At 41.9% G+C, this 17,812-nt stretch overlaps 1 protein-coding gene across 3 annotated transcripts in view; it reads right to left on the reverse strand.

The window, feature by feature from the left end:
- The window catches only part of SCYL3 (SCY1 like pseudokinase 3), a 614,991-nt gene that overhangs the window by 141,660 nt on the left and 455,519 nt on the right, over window positions 1-17,812 (reverse strand). For all 3 annotated transcript variants that reach the window (XM_044085269.1, XM_044085268.1, XM_044085267.1), the window contains exon 11: window positions 4,543-4,698. In XM_044085269.1, the coding sequence (XP_043941204.1) occupies window positions 4,543-4,698 (156 nt within the window). The remainder of the gene's footprint in view (window positions 1-4,542; window positions 4,699-17,812) is intronic.

The following is a 17,812-nucleotide window of genomic DNA, read 5'->3' on the forward strand; positions in this document are numbered from 1 at the left end:
TCTTCTGCCTGGTGAACACTCAATAATCATTTTCCACAGACACTTTGGTGTCCCCAGTTTTTAATATTTTCCTTTCTACCACAGTTTAGTAAGGGTCACTTCTTTCTGCTGGTATGACTGCATCTTTACTAATATAGGTCTTGACTGCTTTCTCATGGCCAAATTTAGAAAATATACATGGTGTGCCTTTTAAATTAGCAAATCCTCCTATGGACTGGTTACTGGCATAACGGTTAAGGTGTTTACCTCCCACACACAAGGTACATGATTTGATTCTCACCTTTGAGAAATTGGCTAGACTTAAAATGATTAGCATGTGCAACTAGTCAAGTACTTACTTCTGAACAATACCAGTATGGTTGGTCATTTGTACTTTCAAAAATTGTTATCTATTCCTTCCAGTTTCTATGGAACAGCAGGAAAATCTCACATTTCTCAGTGTTCTTCATCAGTTCTTCTTGAAAAACCTCATATTCATTTAGATGGTTCCTTCACTCCAACTTCTGATTCTTGCAGATTTATCAGATCAGCTCAAAAAATACTTAATGCTTACTCTAGTCCTTTCAGTCTGTTGCTATTTGACTTTATAGAATCATCCGGGCTCTTACCTATTTTACACATATCTAAACACATTTGATTTTTTCCATCTGATTTACTGGAAGATGTATCCTATATCAAAGCTGAAACCAGAACGTTTTTTCTGTAGAACAGCTGCAAGGTTCTTTCCCAGCAGAGTTTTTTTATTCTCCTTTTCTAATTGATTTTCTCTGATATTCTCCAGACTTTTTCTTTGTTGACATCCTGGCAGTGTAGTGACCAGCGAGTAACTGAATTTACCCAAACTGATAGAAACTTTGGAAAATAGCAAGTAAAAGTGGATGTCCTTCTACTCTCATGTTGCAGTATTCTAAACATGAGTGATCCTCTGCCTGAGACGACCCAAACATCTGGCCCATCTAGAAAAGCTTAGCCCGGCTGCTGTATGGTACGTGGGACATCAGACATAGGTACCATAAACTGTGGGCCATAAATGTGACGTATGCAAGCACTGACCTCAGAACTTCTCTGATGCCAGTCAAACGTCAGCTTGCTCATTCTGCTCTGCTCCAAGTGACTCCTGAAAGATAAGTACTCCACTGGGAATCTCTTTTCTAGCTTTGGTTGCGGTTTTGTTTTTCCAATTAGTTGATTCTGTCCATGTCATCTAGGAAGGGCAAATGTAAGTACGGACATAAAATTCTGCACAAAGACAGCCACAACCTCTGCTTGTTCTGTTTAAGGCCTACCCACGACTACAAAGCGCGTTCCATCTGCCAGTTGCTTGTTCCAAAAATACTGAGCAGCCGTATTTCAGCTCTGAACTTATTAATTGAAAACCAAAGCCTTACACAACTTGCCTTAGGCATGGAAGTGACACCGGACGTCTCAGGCAAACTGCCGAGAAAGAAGGCCAAAGTTACTAGGCCATAAAAAGTGACTGCGTCTACAAGTTTGGACATCCCACCAGCTGCCAATTCAGGGGCTGAGGTACGTCCAATGGCATTGGTGGCTTCGGCAGGTGCCCCTTCGAATGCCACCCTAGATTCTCTAGCCTGCACGCCGCGGAAGATCCTGCGATGTCATCTGGCAATGTCGGGGGGAACCAAGTTTGCCTGATCGGTTAGTGTTACCTTTCATTCCAGAGGAAGCTACTCAAAGCCCTTTGCAGGCCTCAGATCCTTTGGCCTTGTCTGTTCAGCCTATAGCAAAGACCCATCTCTGAAAAGAATGCAGAAGACCAGACATCTGTCTGCTTCATCTGAAGGCTTGCCAGACTAGCTGACATTTTCTCGGTCTCTTTTTAATGCCTTTATGGCCCTTAGGCCTGCTTCCTCCCAAGCTCCTGCGACTCTACCATCCTTGAGCCTCAGGCCTGCTTTATTGGACCCCTTACCCCAACTTGAGACTTTAGAGAAGGACTCTTTCTCTTCTTCTGATGAGTTCCTCTCTTATTCCTCTCAACTGGCCTCTCCCTTGGGATACTGTTCTCCAGAAGAGAATTCCTTAAAGGGCAATTCCCCACCTGAAGACATAACCTTTGGGGAAACAATTTCAAAAATGCGGGAATATTTCAAATGGGATTTCATACAAATGAGAGAAGTACAAAAAAAGTATTATGAATTTCTGTAGATGGAATCCCCTTCCCCTCAGCCATTCCTCCAGTGATCCTAGTCTACCTGGATGTCTTTGTCTCCGCTTCAAAAGCACCAGAATCTCAACCTCCAGCTCCAGAGAGACCAGACAGGTTGGATAAAGTCCCTGATGACTTTAAATACCTCATCAAGCCTCCTATGGCAGACCCAGTTGTGACTGCTGTCTCGGTGGAAAATCAATCCAGACAGAGTCTCTCTTCCTCCTTACTTCCATCACACAAAGACAGTAATATGATGAACAGACTGGGAAAGCAAATATACATTTTATCCACCCTGGCTTTCAGAGCCATCAATTACAAAATACATATGGTAAAGTATGCTTTGGATCTTGTCACATGGATCAGCTATCCTCCATACCAGGCAAACCTATTAAGGCACAAGTTTCCTCCACCCTCTCTTCAGCTGCTCAAGTCACTAGACATTCAATTAAATGAAGCTATGATGCTGCAAAAGCACCAGCCAGGTCAGCTGCTTCAGCCTCGGTGCTCCACAGGTACTCCTGGCTCTGACTACAGCCATTACCAGATGATTTTAAAAACATGATTATGGTGCTCCTCTTGACAATTATTTTCTCTTTGGAAAACAGCAGAATTGTTTAAAACCTGCAGGAAAACAGCAAGGAGCTGCAGGACCTTAAGTATCAATTTGTCTCACCAGTGCCTAAGTTTCACAGACACTATCCCTCCAAACCAAGTTTTATCAGGAAGGTTTCCGCACCACCTACTTCCAAATCTAGGAAAGGTGCCAGGAAATCATCCTCAACCAGACCAGCCTCTTCCCAGCTCTTTCACAAACAGCACTTTCCTGACAGATCAATCTCTGTGTGACTATCAGACCCCTCCAAATCACCTACCTCTTTCTGCCCACCTCTCTCACAGTCTTCCCTGTGGCAACATATCAGTTCAGACAACTGAGTCTTGTCAATTGTGGAAAAGGGTTACTTCATGACCTGGTGGGAAATCCCTCTCCAAAAAAGTATCCCGCAACCTCCAAAGGACCAAACACGTCTCCCCCCACAAGTCGTAAGAGGTCTCTTTCTACAAGGCACAATATAAAGGGTTCCTCCAGGACACATCTTTTGACTAAGGTACAAAGGAATACAGGAAGATCCAAGTAAGGTAATACTTGGACTTCATCAAAGAAAATTTGAGCAGTTTGCTGGAGGTTGAAACCTGAAAAGAATGCAAGATTTTGTGTCTTCTAGCTATGAAGTGTACTTCCTGTGATTTACGTATTGGTCACTACAAATAAGAGTGTAAAATTAGAATGAAAGTAAGAACTCTGCCTCTAACATGTTTTGTCCCCTACAATAATTAAAACATGTATGTATATGTGTGTGTGCATGTATGCGGGTTTGTGTGTTTGTATATACACACACGTGTGTGTGTGTGTGTGTGTGTGTGTGTGTGTGTGTGTGTGTGTGTGTGTGTGTATACATATAGAGAGAGGCTTAGAGAGTGGGAGATAGGACTGCTTGTAATAAGTGAAGCTCTTTAATGTTGACCTCTGTTTTGTCAATGTGCTTTTGTTGACAAAACATCTGGTTGACAGGTGTGCAAGATCAACAATCCTCCAGGGCTGGAGAATATGCCCTTTCCCAGGGACTGTGCAGTTTTGTGTTTGGAATAAATAATTATCAGAGGGTGTAGAGGGGTGCAGAGGGGCTTGCCCCTCTGCAAAAAAAACAAAGTTTTAAAAAGCTCCAGGGTTATTCCTTGGAGCATGTGCATAAGAGTGTCAATGTTTTTTTTTTTTTTTTTTGCTGATGTTAAAATGTCACCATTAGCACTACTGACATTTCCTTGTGCTGTGATTTTTAGGCAAATAGATACATACATACACACACACAAAGGCACATGTCTACTTTCAGAAAACATGGAAACTTGGAACCAGTTCTGATCTATTCTCCATCTGGCCTCCTCAAAGCAGCTAAGAAATTATGATATAATAAGCACTAAGAATGCTGAAGATAAAAAAACAACTTGTAATCCAGTCTGTTTTCATCCTGTACATCCCTCACTTGCACTGCTTTTAAATTCACTTATAAGTACACACCAATCACGGCCTGGACCATGTATAACACCTTTATATTAAATTCTACCAGAAACACACACCACTGAATAGCCAAGTAGTTGAAGCAAATAAATTTTGCTACAAATTCGATCACATGACACTATACATGACTGAAGTACATCTCTACCTTTCAGTAGATGGTTGCAAACGAATACCCACAAAATGCAGAACACATAACTTTTTCCTGTTCTGATATCCTATAAATAAGATGCAGAAGATTATTACGCATAAATTTATAAATAATACAAACATTTCCCTGCAGCTTCTAAAACTCTACCTGATGTTGGCACAGCATGTGCCTGTGGATGGTTCTTCTCGATGATACTTTTTTTACCAAACAATGACTTTCTAGTTGTGGAGGAAGGACTATGTGAATTTTTCATGGGCTGGGCAAATGAAATTCTCTGATCTGTGCTGACATGAAGAGGAGAACCTTAAAACAAAAGAAAATATTAATAAATAACACAAGTGTATTAAAGCTTTGCTAGCCATGTGATTTGAGATGTTTATTTACAACTGAACTGTTGCTGACATTTTTCAATACAGTTCTGCAAAATGGAACAGTTTACAGGTTCTTCCTCCCACTTCATTAATGGATCACAGAAAAGCACACTTCCAGTAAACAATATAACTACGACACGATAGCAAAGATTTCAACATACCACATCTTGATGATTGGTCGACATAAAACACATGGACTGATGGGAGGCACATAAGTACTGAGCAGTGACTCTGTTGATACAGGCAGCTACCAGTGTCTTTCCTTTATGGCAACATAAACTGCATTTTAAACTACAAAAAACATCTTATCAGCCATGTAGTCATCCATTACATTTCAGTCAAAAGCTGGCGGTAGTGGTAAGAAGGGCTGTGTCTGCCACAGACTCCGGTACCGTTACAGTTTCCTTACACTGAGAAGGTGTAAAGGGCATGACCCCTCCATGGAATTGGTCAAGTTAATTACTGTCAGGCAGAGCAGGTCAACATGTATTCTTTTAGTTGGTGGTAGTTCAATTTTTTTATGTGCAATTTAGAAAATGGCTTGAGTAATGAAAGAAATTGTTCTGGCATACGACTACTATATACCAAACCATCAGACACCATCTTAAAATCTTCACAAGGGAAATGGTTACATCAGTCTAAAATGAATTTAACTTAATGATTTCTTCTGTTGTTCACCCACACCGTATGCTCTTTTTTAATCATTTTTATGAGCATTTCCCATACAAACAATAAGAGACTTCAGCTTTCTTCAGGGGGTCACAGCCCTGTACTTCATCAAAAGCTCCTAGCGGTGGTAGGTGTATCACTTGTGGTAAGGAATATGATGTTAAGTCATGTCTTCTAATACAGCCTACATTAACGTGAGATACTCCAGCATCTCATTAAAACAATGGTCCAAATTACAAAAGACTTGCTCACAGTGTAAGGGACTTAATCCAGTGTTAGGCCTATCTATAAAAGAGACTTACATCGGAGTAAGTCACACTAAGAGCAAGTACTTTGGAATCTGACCCAATCTGTATAAATATTAATTTGAATACGATGACAACTGAAGCAATTTATTTTTATAACTTGGTCAGTGATGACTGCAGATTTTGTTTGCTATGACCAGAAAAGATGGTTGAAAAGTCACCAGTATATAGAGACATACATTAGTTATTTGAAATCAGTTTTGCCAGTTTTGGTAATATTTGCAACAATTATTTTTTATCATGGGAGTAAATATAAAACACCTATAACACATTTTGGAAGGAGGCAGAACATAGCCAAATTGCACAGCAGTAGATATTCCAATATGGGCCTCAATGGTGGGCCTCATTTGAGAGTAAAAGTCAGTGGTAATGATCGTAGGTTGAAGTTTTAAATTTCACGAGGTCAGAAGCGAATGTTGAGAAGTTTGCTTGGAGAACTCTCAAAAGAAACTAGGATTAGAAGGCACCTTTGCTGAGCTCTTATGGAGTATAACTACAGCATGATGGTCAGATTTTACTAATGAGAAAATAGCAGTGTATAGATAAAGGTGCTGTATTTCTGAGAACCAGATCAAGTCCGTTTATACTCCTACTAGCGGTAGGCAATGAAGCCCACAAACCACTATGCATTTTTATTATTTGCGGTTACATTAGACAGTTGATGGATGACTAGCTGAAATCTCCCAGAATGATGGTGCTTATGGTTATGCATTTGAATATGCTAAGGGTGCGCTCAAGAGTCAAGCGGGCATTAAAACCAGGTACAGAAGAAGTGTAAGCAATGTTATCATTAATCAATAATCCACGACTGGGTGCAAGTAAATCCTGATATACCCACAGCAAGGAGTGGATTATTGCTATTATATAGAGACGTTATTTAAGAAAGAAATTGCTTACTTTTCTTAAATAGCATCTTTGTATAATGGTGCTGTAGTGTTCCTCTGCATTTTTCCTTGTTTACTGATGTACTGCGCATGCGTATGGGACTTACATTTCCACGCATGCACTGTACATCAGTACACTGCATGAGATGAAACAGAGAAGAAAGAATATCCGTTGCTGCTTTTTTTTTTTGACTGCCGAGATTTTCTCAGGGACAGAAAAGAAATACAAGGAAAATCAAGTATGTTTCCGATTGTTTAGTTTTGCAGAATATACCTGAATTTTCTTGTATTTTGCTCTGTCCCTCAGCATATACTAACAGAAAGTCTGACTGCTCTATGGTACTTCAGTGGATGGACTTTTTTTCTATTGGTACTTGATTGACTTACAACGGACACAGTAGCTGGGCTGTCCAATTAGCATGCTCATTTCTGAATACTAATGAAAAGTCATTGTATAATTGCATTGTTATTATGTTTGAGAATTTTCACATAAGGTCTCAAAGCCAGGCACCTATTTGTTTAAGCTTCTTGTACTGAACAGTATCATGTTAGTACAGGTCCGATTATTCTGTTTGGTTAGCTGATGTAGCGGACTTAACTGGCCTAAAAAAATGATGATATAGGGCAGAAAATGTTTTGGCTAATATGTGAAAGCCCTGTGGAAAGAAGTGTAGCCTATGCCTAACAAAACAGGTAGGACTATCAAACCATCACCCTCTCACCAACACAGGCTGAAATACATCAAATCACCTAGAAACGATACCTGTAATTTTTGTTGAAATCAATTTTATCTTCTGTTTGTACTGTGACATAATTTGCGATGATGGCAACATGCTCAAGATTCATTGCCTGTCTCCATCATGAATGAACACACAGAACTCAGCTGTCCCTCTTCATATGTTCCAAGGAAATATGACACAGGTCATTAACATCTGCTTCAACAATGACCATAGGTCACTGCTTGGCTGAAGGGACAGGAGTTCCCCAAAATGCCATGAATCCAGGTACTCGACAGGTACCTATCTCTGCTCAGCCTGGAGAGTGGCATGTCAGTATGCCTCACTAAGGCATCACCTGTAAGTAGGATATTGCTTTGTCAGGTAGTGCAACCTGACAGCCTCTACGGCATGTCACCTGGGTGACCTGTAGTAGCAATAACAACATGTGCCATTGTCATGTGCATAGCAGATAAGATGTTTGTTTACTTGTACTACCATAATTTCTAGGATGTTTAAATATATTAGTACAAAATTTAGGAGGCCTCTGAGTATTCGGTAGGGACTCTTTAAGTAGCTCAGCATAAGTGAGTTTAGTGCTGGTTCTGGGTTGCTATGATGCTTGGGGATGTGCATATCTTCCATCAAGTGTATGTTTTGAAAGGTTTTCCTTCGAAAGATACAGGCACTTACACTGTCTGTATAAAGACCAAGTGTTTCGGAACAATGAGCTGTCAGTAAGCACAAGGCATTGGCTACACTGCCTCAAGATATCTAGTGCTAGCAATTTAGTGACAGATGGGATATGACAGGCTGTAGTCTCATGATATGCAGAGGTCAGAGAGTTGGGTACATTAAAAGTAACAGGCAATAAACATGCCTTCATATATAAAGGAGGAAAATAGTCTGAAAGATTTCTTTGAAAAGTCTAAGAATTTGAAAAATAAAAATAGTAACCATTGCGGAACATACAAAGATCATAATTGTAAACTGTACAGCTATAAAGCTGCTAGGTTCACACCAATGTCTTTCTCTTAAATCCCTAAACTGGCTTGAGCTCCCTCATCACCACCTCTTAGCTCAACTGTTCCTTACTCAATCAATTATCAACAAACCTACTCTCCTGTCCTGCCATCTCATCCCTCATCACCTTCTACCTCCTGCCCTGCCATCTCATCCCTCATCACCTTCTACCTCCTGCCCTGCCATCTCATTCCTCATCAACTTCTACCTCCTGCCCTGTCATCTCATCCCTCATCACCTTCTACCTCCTGCCCTGCCATCTCATCCCTCATCACCTTCTACCTCCTGCACTGCCATCTCATCCATTACCTTCTACCTCCTGCCCTGCCATCTCATCCCTCATCACCTTCTACCTCCTGCCCTGCCATCTCATCCCTCATCACCTTCTACCTCCTGCCATCTCATCCCTCATCACCTTCTACCTCCTGCCCTGTCATCTCATCCCTCATCACCTTCTACCTCCTGCCCTGCCATCTCATCCCTCATCACCTTCTACCTCCTGCACTGCCATCTCATCCATTACCTTCTACCTCCTGCCCTGCCATCTCATCCCTCATCACCTTCTACCTCCTGCCCTGCCATCTCATCCCTCATCACCTTCTACCTCCTGCCATCTCATCCCTCATCACCTTCTACTTCCTGCCCTGCCATCTCATCCCTCATCACCTTCTACCTCCTGCCCTGCCATCTCATCCCTCATCACCTTCTACCTCCTGCCCTGCCATCTTATCCCTCATCACCTTCTACCTCCTGCCCTGCCATCTCATCCGTCATCACCTTCTACCTCCTGCCCTGCCATCTCATCCGTCATCACCTTCTACCTCCTGCCCTGCCATCTCATCCGTCATCACCTTCTACCTCCTGCCCTGCCATCTCATCCGTCATCACCTTCTACCTCCTGCCCTGCCATCTCATCTCTCATCACCTTCTACACTCCCAGTTGCTCTCTCCAGAGTTCTGACCAGCTGCTGTTGGAAATCTACAAGCCCAAAATAACACTAGACCAAAACCTATACAGCTACTCTGTAGCCTTGGTCTGGAACAAACTTCCTCTAACCCCTCTAACCATCAGAACTATATCAAATACCCTCAACTTCAAAAAGGCATGAAGACAGACTACTGAATTCATGGCTCTGCTCCTGCCAAAACCCAACCTAACTCTCTCATCCTCTCCTCCTCAACCCTCACCTTCTTATTCCCCCTCTTACATCCTCATCTCTAACTTCCTAATACCCACCCTTACTCTGTCCCCACTCCTTCTTCACTTCACTTGCCTATCACTCTCACCCCTTCCTCTAATGCATGCAGCATACTAGTGTGTCACTAAAAATTCCCCAGACTCTTCTGATCTACATGCCCATTTACGTTTACACCTTCACCAGTACCACAGGCAAATATTCAACCTTTTGTTTTATTGTCCTTCTCATTCCTCCTATGTACCATCTCCTCCAACACTTTGGTAGTATGTTACTTTGTATTTATTTTCTTCTCGGTTTTTAGAGTTTTTCTATATTTAGAGTTTTTTTACATGGAGATTTTCTCCCCGGGCCTCCGCTGAAACAGGGGACCTGCCCAGTCAGATAACCTGATTAATAAATGTCAAAATTAATATTATAAATATGACTTCCATCTATATAAAAAGTACAAAGAAAACTTTTGTGGCCAAAAATTATCATAAATGTAATTCCACTGGTTTGGTGTATATGGCATTCTGTGAAACCTGTGACAGTTTCTATGTTGGAAAAACAGTAAGAAAATTGTCTACAGGGGTGTAAGAGCTATTTAGTGCTATAAAAGACATTACATCACTACTGCATTAGCCAAACATTCTTTGGAATGTGAAATGTTTAGAAAGTACATCTTTTTGCGCATGATAGTGTGAAGTGGATTTTTTTAGAGTGGATTGTAATAACTTTTTAGAATGTAAGGTAGCAGAATGGCAAATCAGGCTAAATGCCGATAAAAACAGGTTTAAATGAGTGTATTCCACGGTGGTGCAGCGGTAGCATTGTTGCCTCACAGCAAGAGGTTCTCCCGTTCGATTCTCAGCTGGAGTGCGGGGAGTGCCTTCTGTGTGGAGTCTGCATGTCCTCCCTGCGGTTGGGTGGGTGTTCGAAAGACATGCGTAAATGGGCGTGCTTTCGTTGAAAGTTGAACGTCGAGCTGGCACCTCGACGTTCATGAAAATCTACTGCCAATCATTAGCGGTCCGGAGTTCTGCTGTGGTGACCCCTAACCGGGAAAAGCCAAAAGACAACAACAACATTAACATCAAATGTTTTTTGCAAGCCCAAGGCTATAAAGTTTCTTTTTACATTATTGAACAGTTTTCATTATGAGGTAACAGTTATTTTAACTTTTTTATTACTCATTAGTATAAAAATGTATTTAAGATTAATGGATCTATATCTTTTTAATTTTTATAGGTGTATTAACTGATGGATTATGTAATCTTCGTGACTGGTTACTGCGTTTACAGAATATGGTTGGAAGTGATGTGTTGTATTCTGAAGAAGTACTTACTTAATTAAAAGAATGAAAGCACTCAAAACACATTTTGCGTCCTTGTTCATTTTGAACTATTTAGATGACCTTCTGCCATCACTTTTGTATATCTTTTCGTTTGTAAGTTCTGTCAAAACACACTTGTAGGCACTTTGTTCTTGGAGTTTTTATTTAGAGTTACATGACTGTTACACAGTGGGGTGCAAATATATTGCAACTCCTGTATCCATCAATGGGGATTTTGTGTTTGACTGCTTCTATTTGTTTTACAGTATTCAGTGATGGAGTTGTACAGTTGGTTAACATCCTGTATTTTTTTTTGCCAGGAAAACCACAATTACAGTAAAGTTTTTATGACGTAGCCACTTTAAATGCTGACAATCTACAAAGTACAGTGTTGAAATGGTATACAGGAACAAACAATGTTGCTGTACTTCTAGATGGGGAATTTACAATGTGCTCACTGGCTACTCTCTAGCAAAAGTTTTAAAAAGTCACTTTCCTGGTGGTGGTCTAATCCAACATAATTAATCCAGCAGATTTTAACCTATGTGTGCAGAATACTCAGACACACACATGCAACACAAGTGCCCTTTTTCACAGCAACCAGGGAGTACTGACTGGTTAAGTGACTTGCTCGGAATTACTCTGCAGTCAAATCAAAGTGGAGCAAACCAAATTCCGTACCTTTGACTAAAAGCAACTCATTAACAGCTCAGACCCGTAATCCTCTGAGCTAACTGCCAAATTCAAAAAGACACTGAAAGCAGGACTATAACGTTTATTCAGTAGGTCATGAAATGAAAATATTAGCCCACTTGACTATGCAGATTTAAATAAAGCAATGTCACAGCTATTTCTACTAACAGTGTTCAGTCCACACAACCCCTGTAGACGGAGGGTGTGTGTGTCTTCCAAACAAAATTCCAAGGCTACAGGCCTCTCTCAGGCCCAGATCCTAGCTCTGTAAGCAAGTATACTCACCGGCGACACTCCACAGGTTAGCCCCAAACTGGGATTACACTTTCAGGACTTCCTTCAGCTGATCCTCCAAATGAGGAGCTGATTTCCCCAGTTTAGCTCTCCAGGATACTCCCTTTTATATCATGGTAATTGGCAATTAAGACCTTACTTTTTTAGCTGACTTCTGTGAAAATATTCCCACATTAAATACTGCAGTAAACATTCTGATTACACACTTAAAAGCATATAGACCCTTTCCACAACCAACATGTTACAACTTCTCCCTTCCCAGCACGAAAACAGTTGTTTTGAAATAACAATGAGCTGTAGATCCTGGACAAGCCACCAGCATTTCTGCTGACAAAGCCGGTCCTGTATAATACTGTATACTGAAAGTTTGGAGAGATGACATTCAGCAGTTAATCTTTGCATTATTATAGGTTAGACTACTTCACCAAGGAAAAGGACCTGATCATTACTAGTGTGTAATGCCTGCCTAACAACTAGTATTTGAAGGCATGGAAAGACCACTTTAACAGGTAGATGTTCTCTTCCAATAGCTTAGTACTCAATAGTATGACTTTCAGTGTTTTATTAGCCTATGGATGACAGAACAACTTCTTCAAATGGCTGCCTTAAAGCACTGACAAAACTATGTAGCACCCTTGACATAAACAGCATTCTTGGTCAGTAAACATGTCCTTAAGTATAACTATGAAGAAAAGTACTAATTCCCTGACAACAGCCTTAGCATTAGCTTTGTGTAATGGCAGTATTACTGCTTCTCGAAATTTGGCAGCATTGTCCATTATGACTAACATGTACACAAACCCATTGCTGGATTTTCCCAACGACCTCACGATATCCATGCCAATACATTCAAATGGTACTTTTGTGATGGGCAATAGGAGGAAGGGGTTTTCATATCCAGGATGGAGTGCAGTCTTCTGGAATTCTGAGCAAGAAACACAGAGGTTTTCTGCCTCTTTCATTATGACTGGCCAGTAAAAATCTGGCTAGTCTTTATGTTTACTCATCTATAGCTGACCTCCTAATATGTGACTGGGATCGAGTTTCCAGGTCTTCCTTCCAATGGTCCTCTGAAAGAGTAGCTAACTTTGTGAAGTTAGCCCTCAACGCTACTCCCGTACATATCTCAGTAACTGACAAAGTAAAGATATGCAAGTAAACTTACCATTACAGTAGATGTTCAAACGATCACTGCTGTAGTAGCCTAAGGTATGTGGATTATTTACTGCATAGGATTTAACAGCCAGCCTGCTTTCAAAGCCACTTTCCATGTGTCCAAACATACCTTGCCTATGCCTGGAGTTCCTATGGTGGGCAGAGGCCTGTCACCAAAACCAAGGGACTGCCATCCACACTACCCCCTGCCGCACCAGCTGAACTGACTAAAAGACAGTTTTGGGCACCATGCTCTTCAGATAATTCATGGCAACAGAAAGAGAGGGAGGCTAAACCACAAATAAAGACTATGCTAAGAAAATTATAATAAATGTCCACATCATGAAATAAAATCATACAAAAACAGGGGGATGGAGGGTGGGAGCAACTGCTGCAACAGTGATCATTTGTACATCTACTGCTACGGTAAATTTACTTACACAACTGTGCTACGTTCTTCATATGGATCACTGCTGCAGTAGCCTGGGTAAATTACCAGTGCTTATACTGGGAGGTGGAACAATGAGGGTCCAGGAACCCCAGGCGAATGGTCCTAGCAAAGCCTATTCTACACCTCAGGAAGGAATCTAGTTTACAGTGCTTTGTAAAAAATGTGGACAAAAGACCAAGTGCTTTGTAAAAGTGTGCACAAAGAATCATGTTACAGTTTCCTAAAAATACTTCTTAAATCCAACCATTTGCAAAAAAAGCTACAACTAAAGCCAAGGCCCTGGCAGAATGAGCCTTGACCTTGCCAGGAATAGTTCTGTGCTGGCAGGTATAACAAAAGGTAATAAAATGAGACAACCATTTGGAAAAAGTCTGAACTGATGTAGGTCCCCCCCCCCTTTTTTTACCTTTACAAGAATGAGATCAGAGATCCTGCAAAAGTCTGTTCTGTGAAGACAGTACCTGAGTTGTCTGTGACCGTCCAAGGTAATACATATATTATCTCCCTCATATTAGGCTCTGAAAGGAGGAGAGGGGAGAGGGAAATTGGCAAAAGGTAAACTCTGATACCACTAAAGGCATAAATAAAGGATTAGTTCTTACAGAAACCCTATCTATGCAGAAAAAAAGAGTAGACTGACCCACTATAAAGTACAGTTGTGTACACTCACCATAAATGTAGATGTTCAAGTGTATTCACTGTTTCAGTCATCACATTTGGGTTACCTGCTGGCAGGTTGCCCTCAGTCGGCCTGATTAACAAAGTCTTGGGCCCTGCGTCGGTTGCTGTCCCTTCTTCCATGACGTCAGGTCATCAGGGGTATAAAACATGCAGCCAACGCCATTACATCAGTGTTTCTTGCCCCAGATGTCAGGTGCCCCCTAATGGGTAGCAAATAAAATTAAAAACTCAAAATTATACCTCCAACCAAAAGCAAATAAACCAAAAAGGCTTTTAAGCATAGTAAAAGAAGGTAGAGGTATAGCCAGAGAAAGGTAGGGGGCTGGAGAGAAGGTAACCAGGACTGCAACAGTGAATACACTCGAACATCTACATTTACGGTAAGTGTACACAACTGTACTATGTTTCTTCATGTTTCACTGTTGCAGTCATTACATTTGGGTAGATTCCCAAAGCTATGGTTGGGAGGAGGAGTTTATACAGCATTAGGACCAGCTATAAGGCCCTGCAAGACAGCAGTGGCAAAGCCAGCTCCGGATTTAGAGAAATTTGGTAAATGATAATTGCTTGGTGAAAGTATGAACAGAACTCCAGGTAGCAGCTTCTAGAATATCCCTGGTAGGAACACCACTGAGAAAGGTTGCAGAGGTAGATACAGCTCTGGTGGAGTGAGATCTGATCCCCTGGGGGATAGGTTTTCCATGGTGCTTATAGCAGAAATGAATGCAATGGCTTATCCATTTAGAAATGGTTCATTTTGAAATAGCTTTCCCCTCTGCCCCTGCAGCAAATGCTACCAGCAATTGTTCAGATTTTCTTCGAGATTTAAGCCTGTCCAAGTAGAATCTAAGTTGTCTGTGCACATACAAGGAATGCAGAATCCGTTCCCCTTTGTTCTGTGGATTGGGAAAGAAGGTTGGCAAATGAATGGACTGATTAAGAGCCACACTGGAAACCACCTTGGGCATGAAGGAAGGATTGGTCCTGATAGATACCCTGGTCCGCATGAAAGGCTCCACTGTCATAAGGGCCTGTAATTCAGATATCCTTCTAGCTGAAGTGATTGCTAAAAGGAAGGCTGTTTTCCAAGAAAGAATCTGCAGTAGCAGCTGGCATGAAAGGAGGTAGAGTGAGCTTCTCCAAAACAAAGTTAAGGCCCCAGGCAGGGGTAGGAGCTCTCCTGGGTGGTCTCAAGTTCTTTGCCCCTCTGAGATACTGCTTGAGCAGAGGATGAGAGAAGAGGGGTGGTTCTGTGTTACAGTGAGCTGAAATAGCTGAGGCGTGGATTTTAATAGAAGAAAAAGACAGGCCCTTGTGAAGCATCTCAGTTAAGTATTGCAAAATCTGAGGTAAATTGGGCGCTGCTGTGCTCATCCCTAAAGACTGGTTCCAGGCACAGAATCTTTTCCATTTGTCAGCATAAGATTTTCTAGTACTAGGTCTTCTTGCCTCCAAGATGACATTCCTCACAGGTTTGCTGAGAGATGATAAGGGTGAATGTAAGTGATTAGCCAGGCTGCAAGGTTCAATGTTGGAAGCTGAGGGTGCAGAATTTGGTTCTCCTGCTGAGACAGCAGGGAAGGGGTCTGAGGCAGATGCCAGGGAGAAATTTGTGACACACTGCACAGGAGTGGGTAGCAGTGTTGGCGCGGCCAGTCTGGAGCAATCAAAATCATCCTTGGTTTGTCCTGTTTGACTTTTAGCAGAACTTTGGAGAGCAGAGGCAAAGGGGGAAAGGTGTAGACTGATAGGTTTTTCCAGCTGAAGGGGAGAGCATCCACTTTCCAGGCTTGTTTGTGTGGAGTCCTTGTGCAAAACTTGGTAATTTTGGGGGGAGACAAATAGATCTATGTCTGGGCTCCCCCATTTGCTTGTCAACATGTTGAAAATCTGTGGTTCCAGTTGCCACTCATGTGGGTCCATGAGTTTTCTGCTTAATCCATCTGCCAGTGTATTTAATTTTCCTGGCAGGAATTGAGCTTGTAGGTGCACTTGGTAGCGCAAGGCTGTGTTCCACAATGCCATGGCTAGTCTGCAGAGTGGGTAGGAATGTGTACCCCGTGCTTGTTTATGTACCACATAACCCTGGTGTTGTCCGTCTTTACCATTAGTTGTCCTGGAAGAATGTAGTCCTTGAAGGCTGTCAGAGCATTTTGTACAGCTAACATTTCTTTTTGATTGATATGTAGGTGCATTTGATTTGGGTTCCATTTGCCCTGAATGCACTTCCCTGCCAGGTGAGCCCCCTATGCATAGTCTGATGCATCTGTAGTTAGGGTTTGGGCAGCAGGGGGTAGTGTGAATGGCAGTCCCTTGGTTTTGGTGACAGGCCTCTGCCCACCATAGGAACTCCAGGCATAGGCAAGGTATGATAGGAATCATTGTTTCCAGGCTGTGACAATGTTGACTCCACAGACATTTTAAGTACTTCTGTAGTTTCCTTATATGCAGTCTTGCATATGGAATTAGAAGAATGCAGGAGGCCATGAACCCCAAGGCTTGCAGTATTTGTCTTGCAGATAGCAGGGTTTTTGTGGCCACTTGTTTGAAGTAAGTTACCAAATGAATTTGCTTCTCTGGCGTGAAGAAAGCCATCTGGGCAGTTGTATTCAAGCTTGCACCCAGGAATGTAATCTGTTGACAGGGTACCAGTTGTGATTTCTTTTCATTTATGGTGTACCCCAGACAAGTTAGAACTCTTTTTACAAACGCCAGATGATTTAGAAGTATGCCCTGGTTTTCTGCCTGAATTAGACAATCGTCCAGGTATGGATATATTTGAATATTTCTTTGCCTGCAAAATGCAATAACTGGAGCCAGGCACTTTGTGAATACCCTGGGCGCAGTAGACAAGCCAAAGGGCAGTGCAGAGAACTGGTGATGCAAGTAGCCTGCTTTGAAGCGTAGGTATCGTCTGCAAAATTCCCTGATTGGGATGTGCAGGTATGCTTCTTTTAAATTTAGAGTTGCTAGCCAGGCATCTTTGCCTAGCATAGGAAGTAACTGGTGAAGAGTCAGCATCTTGAATTTTGGAATCTCCAGAAAGGTGTTTAGAATAGACAGGTCCAGGATTGGACGCCATGATTTGTCTTTTCTGGGTACCAGTAAAATCCTGGAATAGAAACCTTGTCATTTTCCTCTTCTGGTACCGGGTGAATAGCCCCCATGTTTAAGAGGCAAATTACTTGTTTTTGAGCCTCTGCCCACTGATTTGGGGGCACGTCTGGCCACCCATTTGGTGTTGGCAATGGGTGGAAACGAAATCTGTATTCCTGGGACACAATATTTAAAACCCATTTGTCCTGGGTTATGAGTTCCCAGTTCTTTGCATGAAGAGCAATCTTTCCCCCCAAAGGGGCGGTTAAAAGGTAAGTGCTTGGTAATTTTAAAAGGAAGTCATTGAGACTGTTTACCATAGGGGGGTGTCTTGTTATTTCCAGATTTGGAAGTGGAGGCCCCCCACTGCTTAGTTCTGAGAGTCCCCTGGGACTGAAACCTGCGGTTTTTGCTGTGTCTGGGTTTGGCTTGAGAGGATCTAAAAGGGGCTGGAAAAGACCAATTCTTAGTAGGCCAGTGCCTACTAAATCTTGGAGGTTGCACTTGTAAGAAATCTTTAACAGCTTGCATACTTAGCTTGATCTTCCATCTTTTTTAGAACTTCTTC

This window comes from Protopterus annectens, chromosome 10.part0 (assembly GCF_019279795.1).
Source record: "Protopterus annectens isolate FY-2018-M chromosome 10.part0, PAN1.0, whole genome shotgun sequence".
NCBI lineage: Eukaryota > Metazoa > Chordata > Ceratodontiformes > Protopteridae > Protopterus > Protopterus annectens.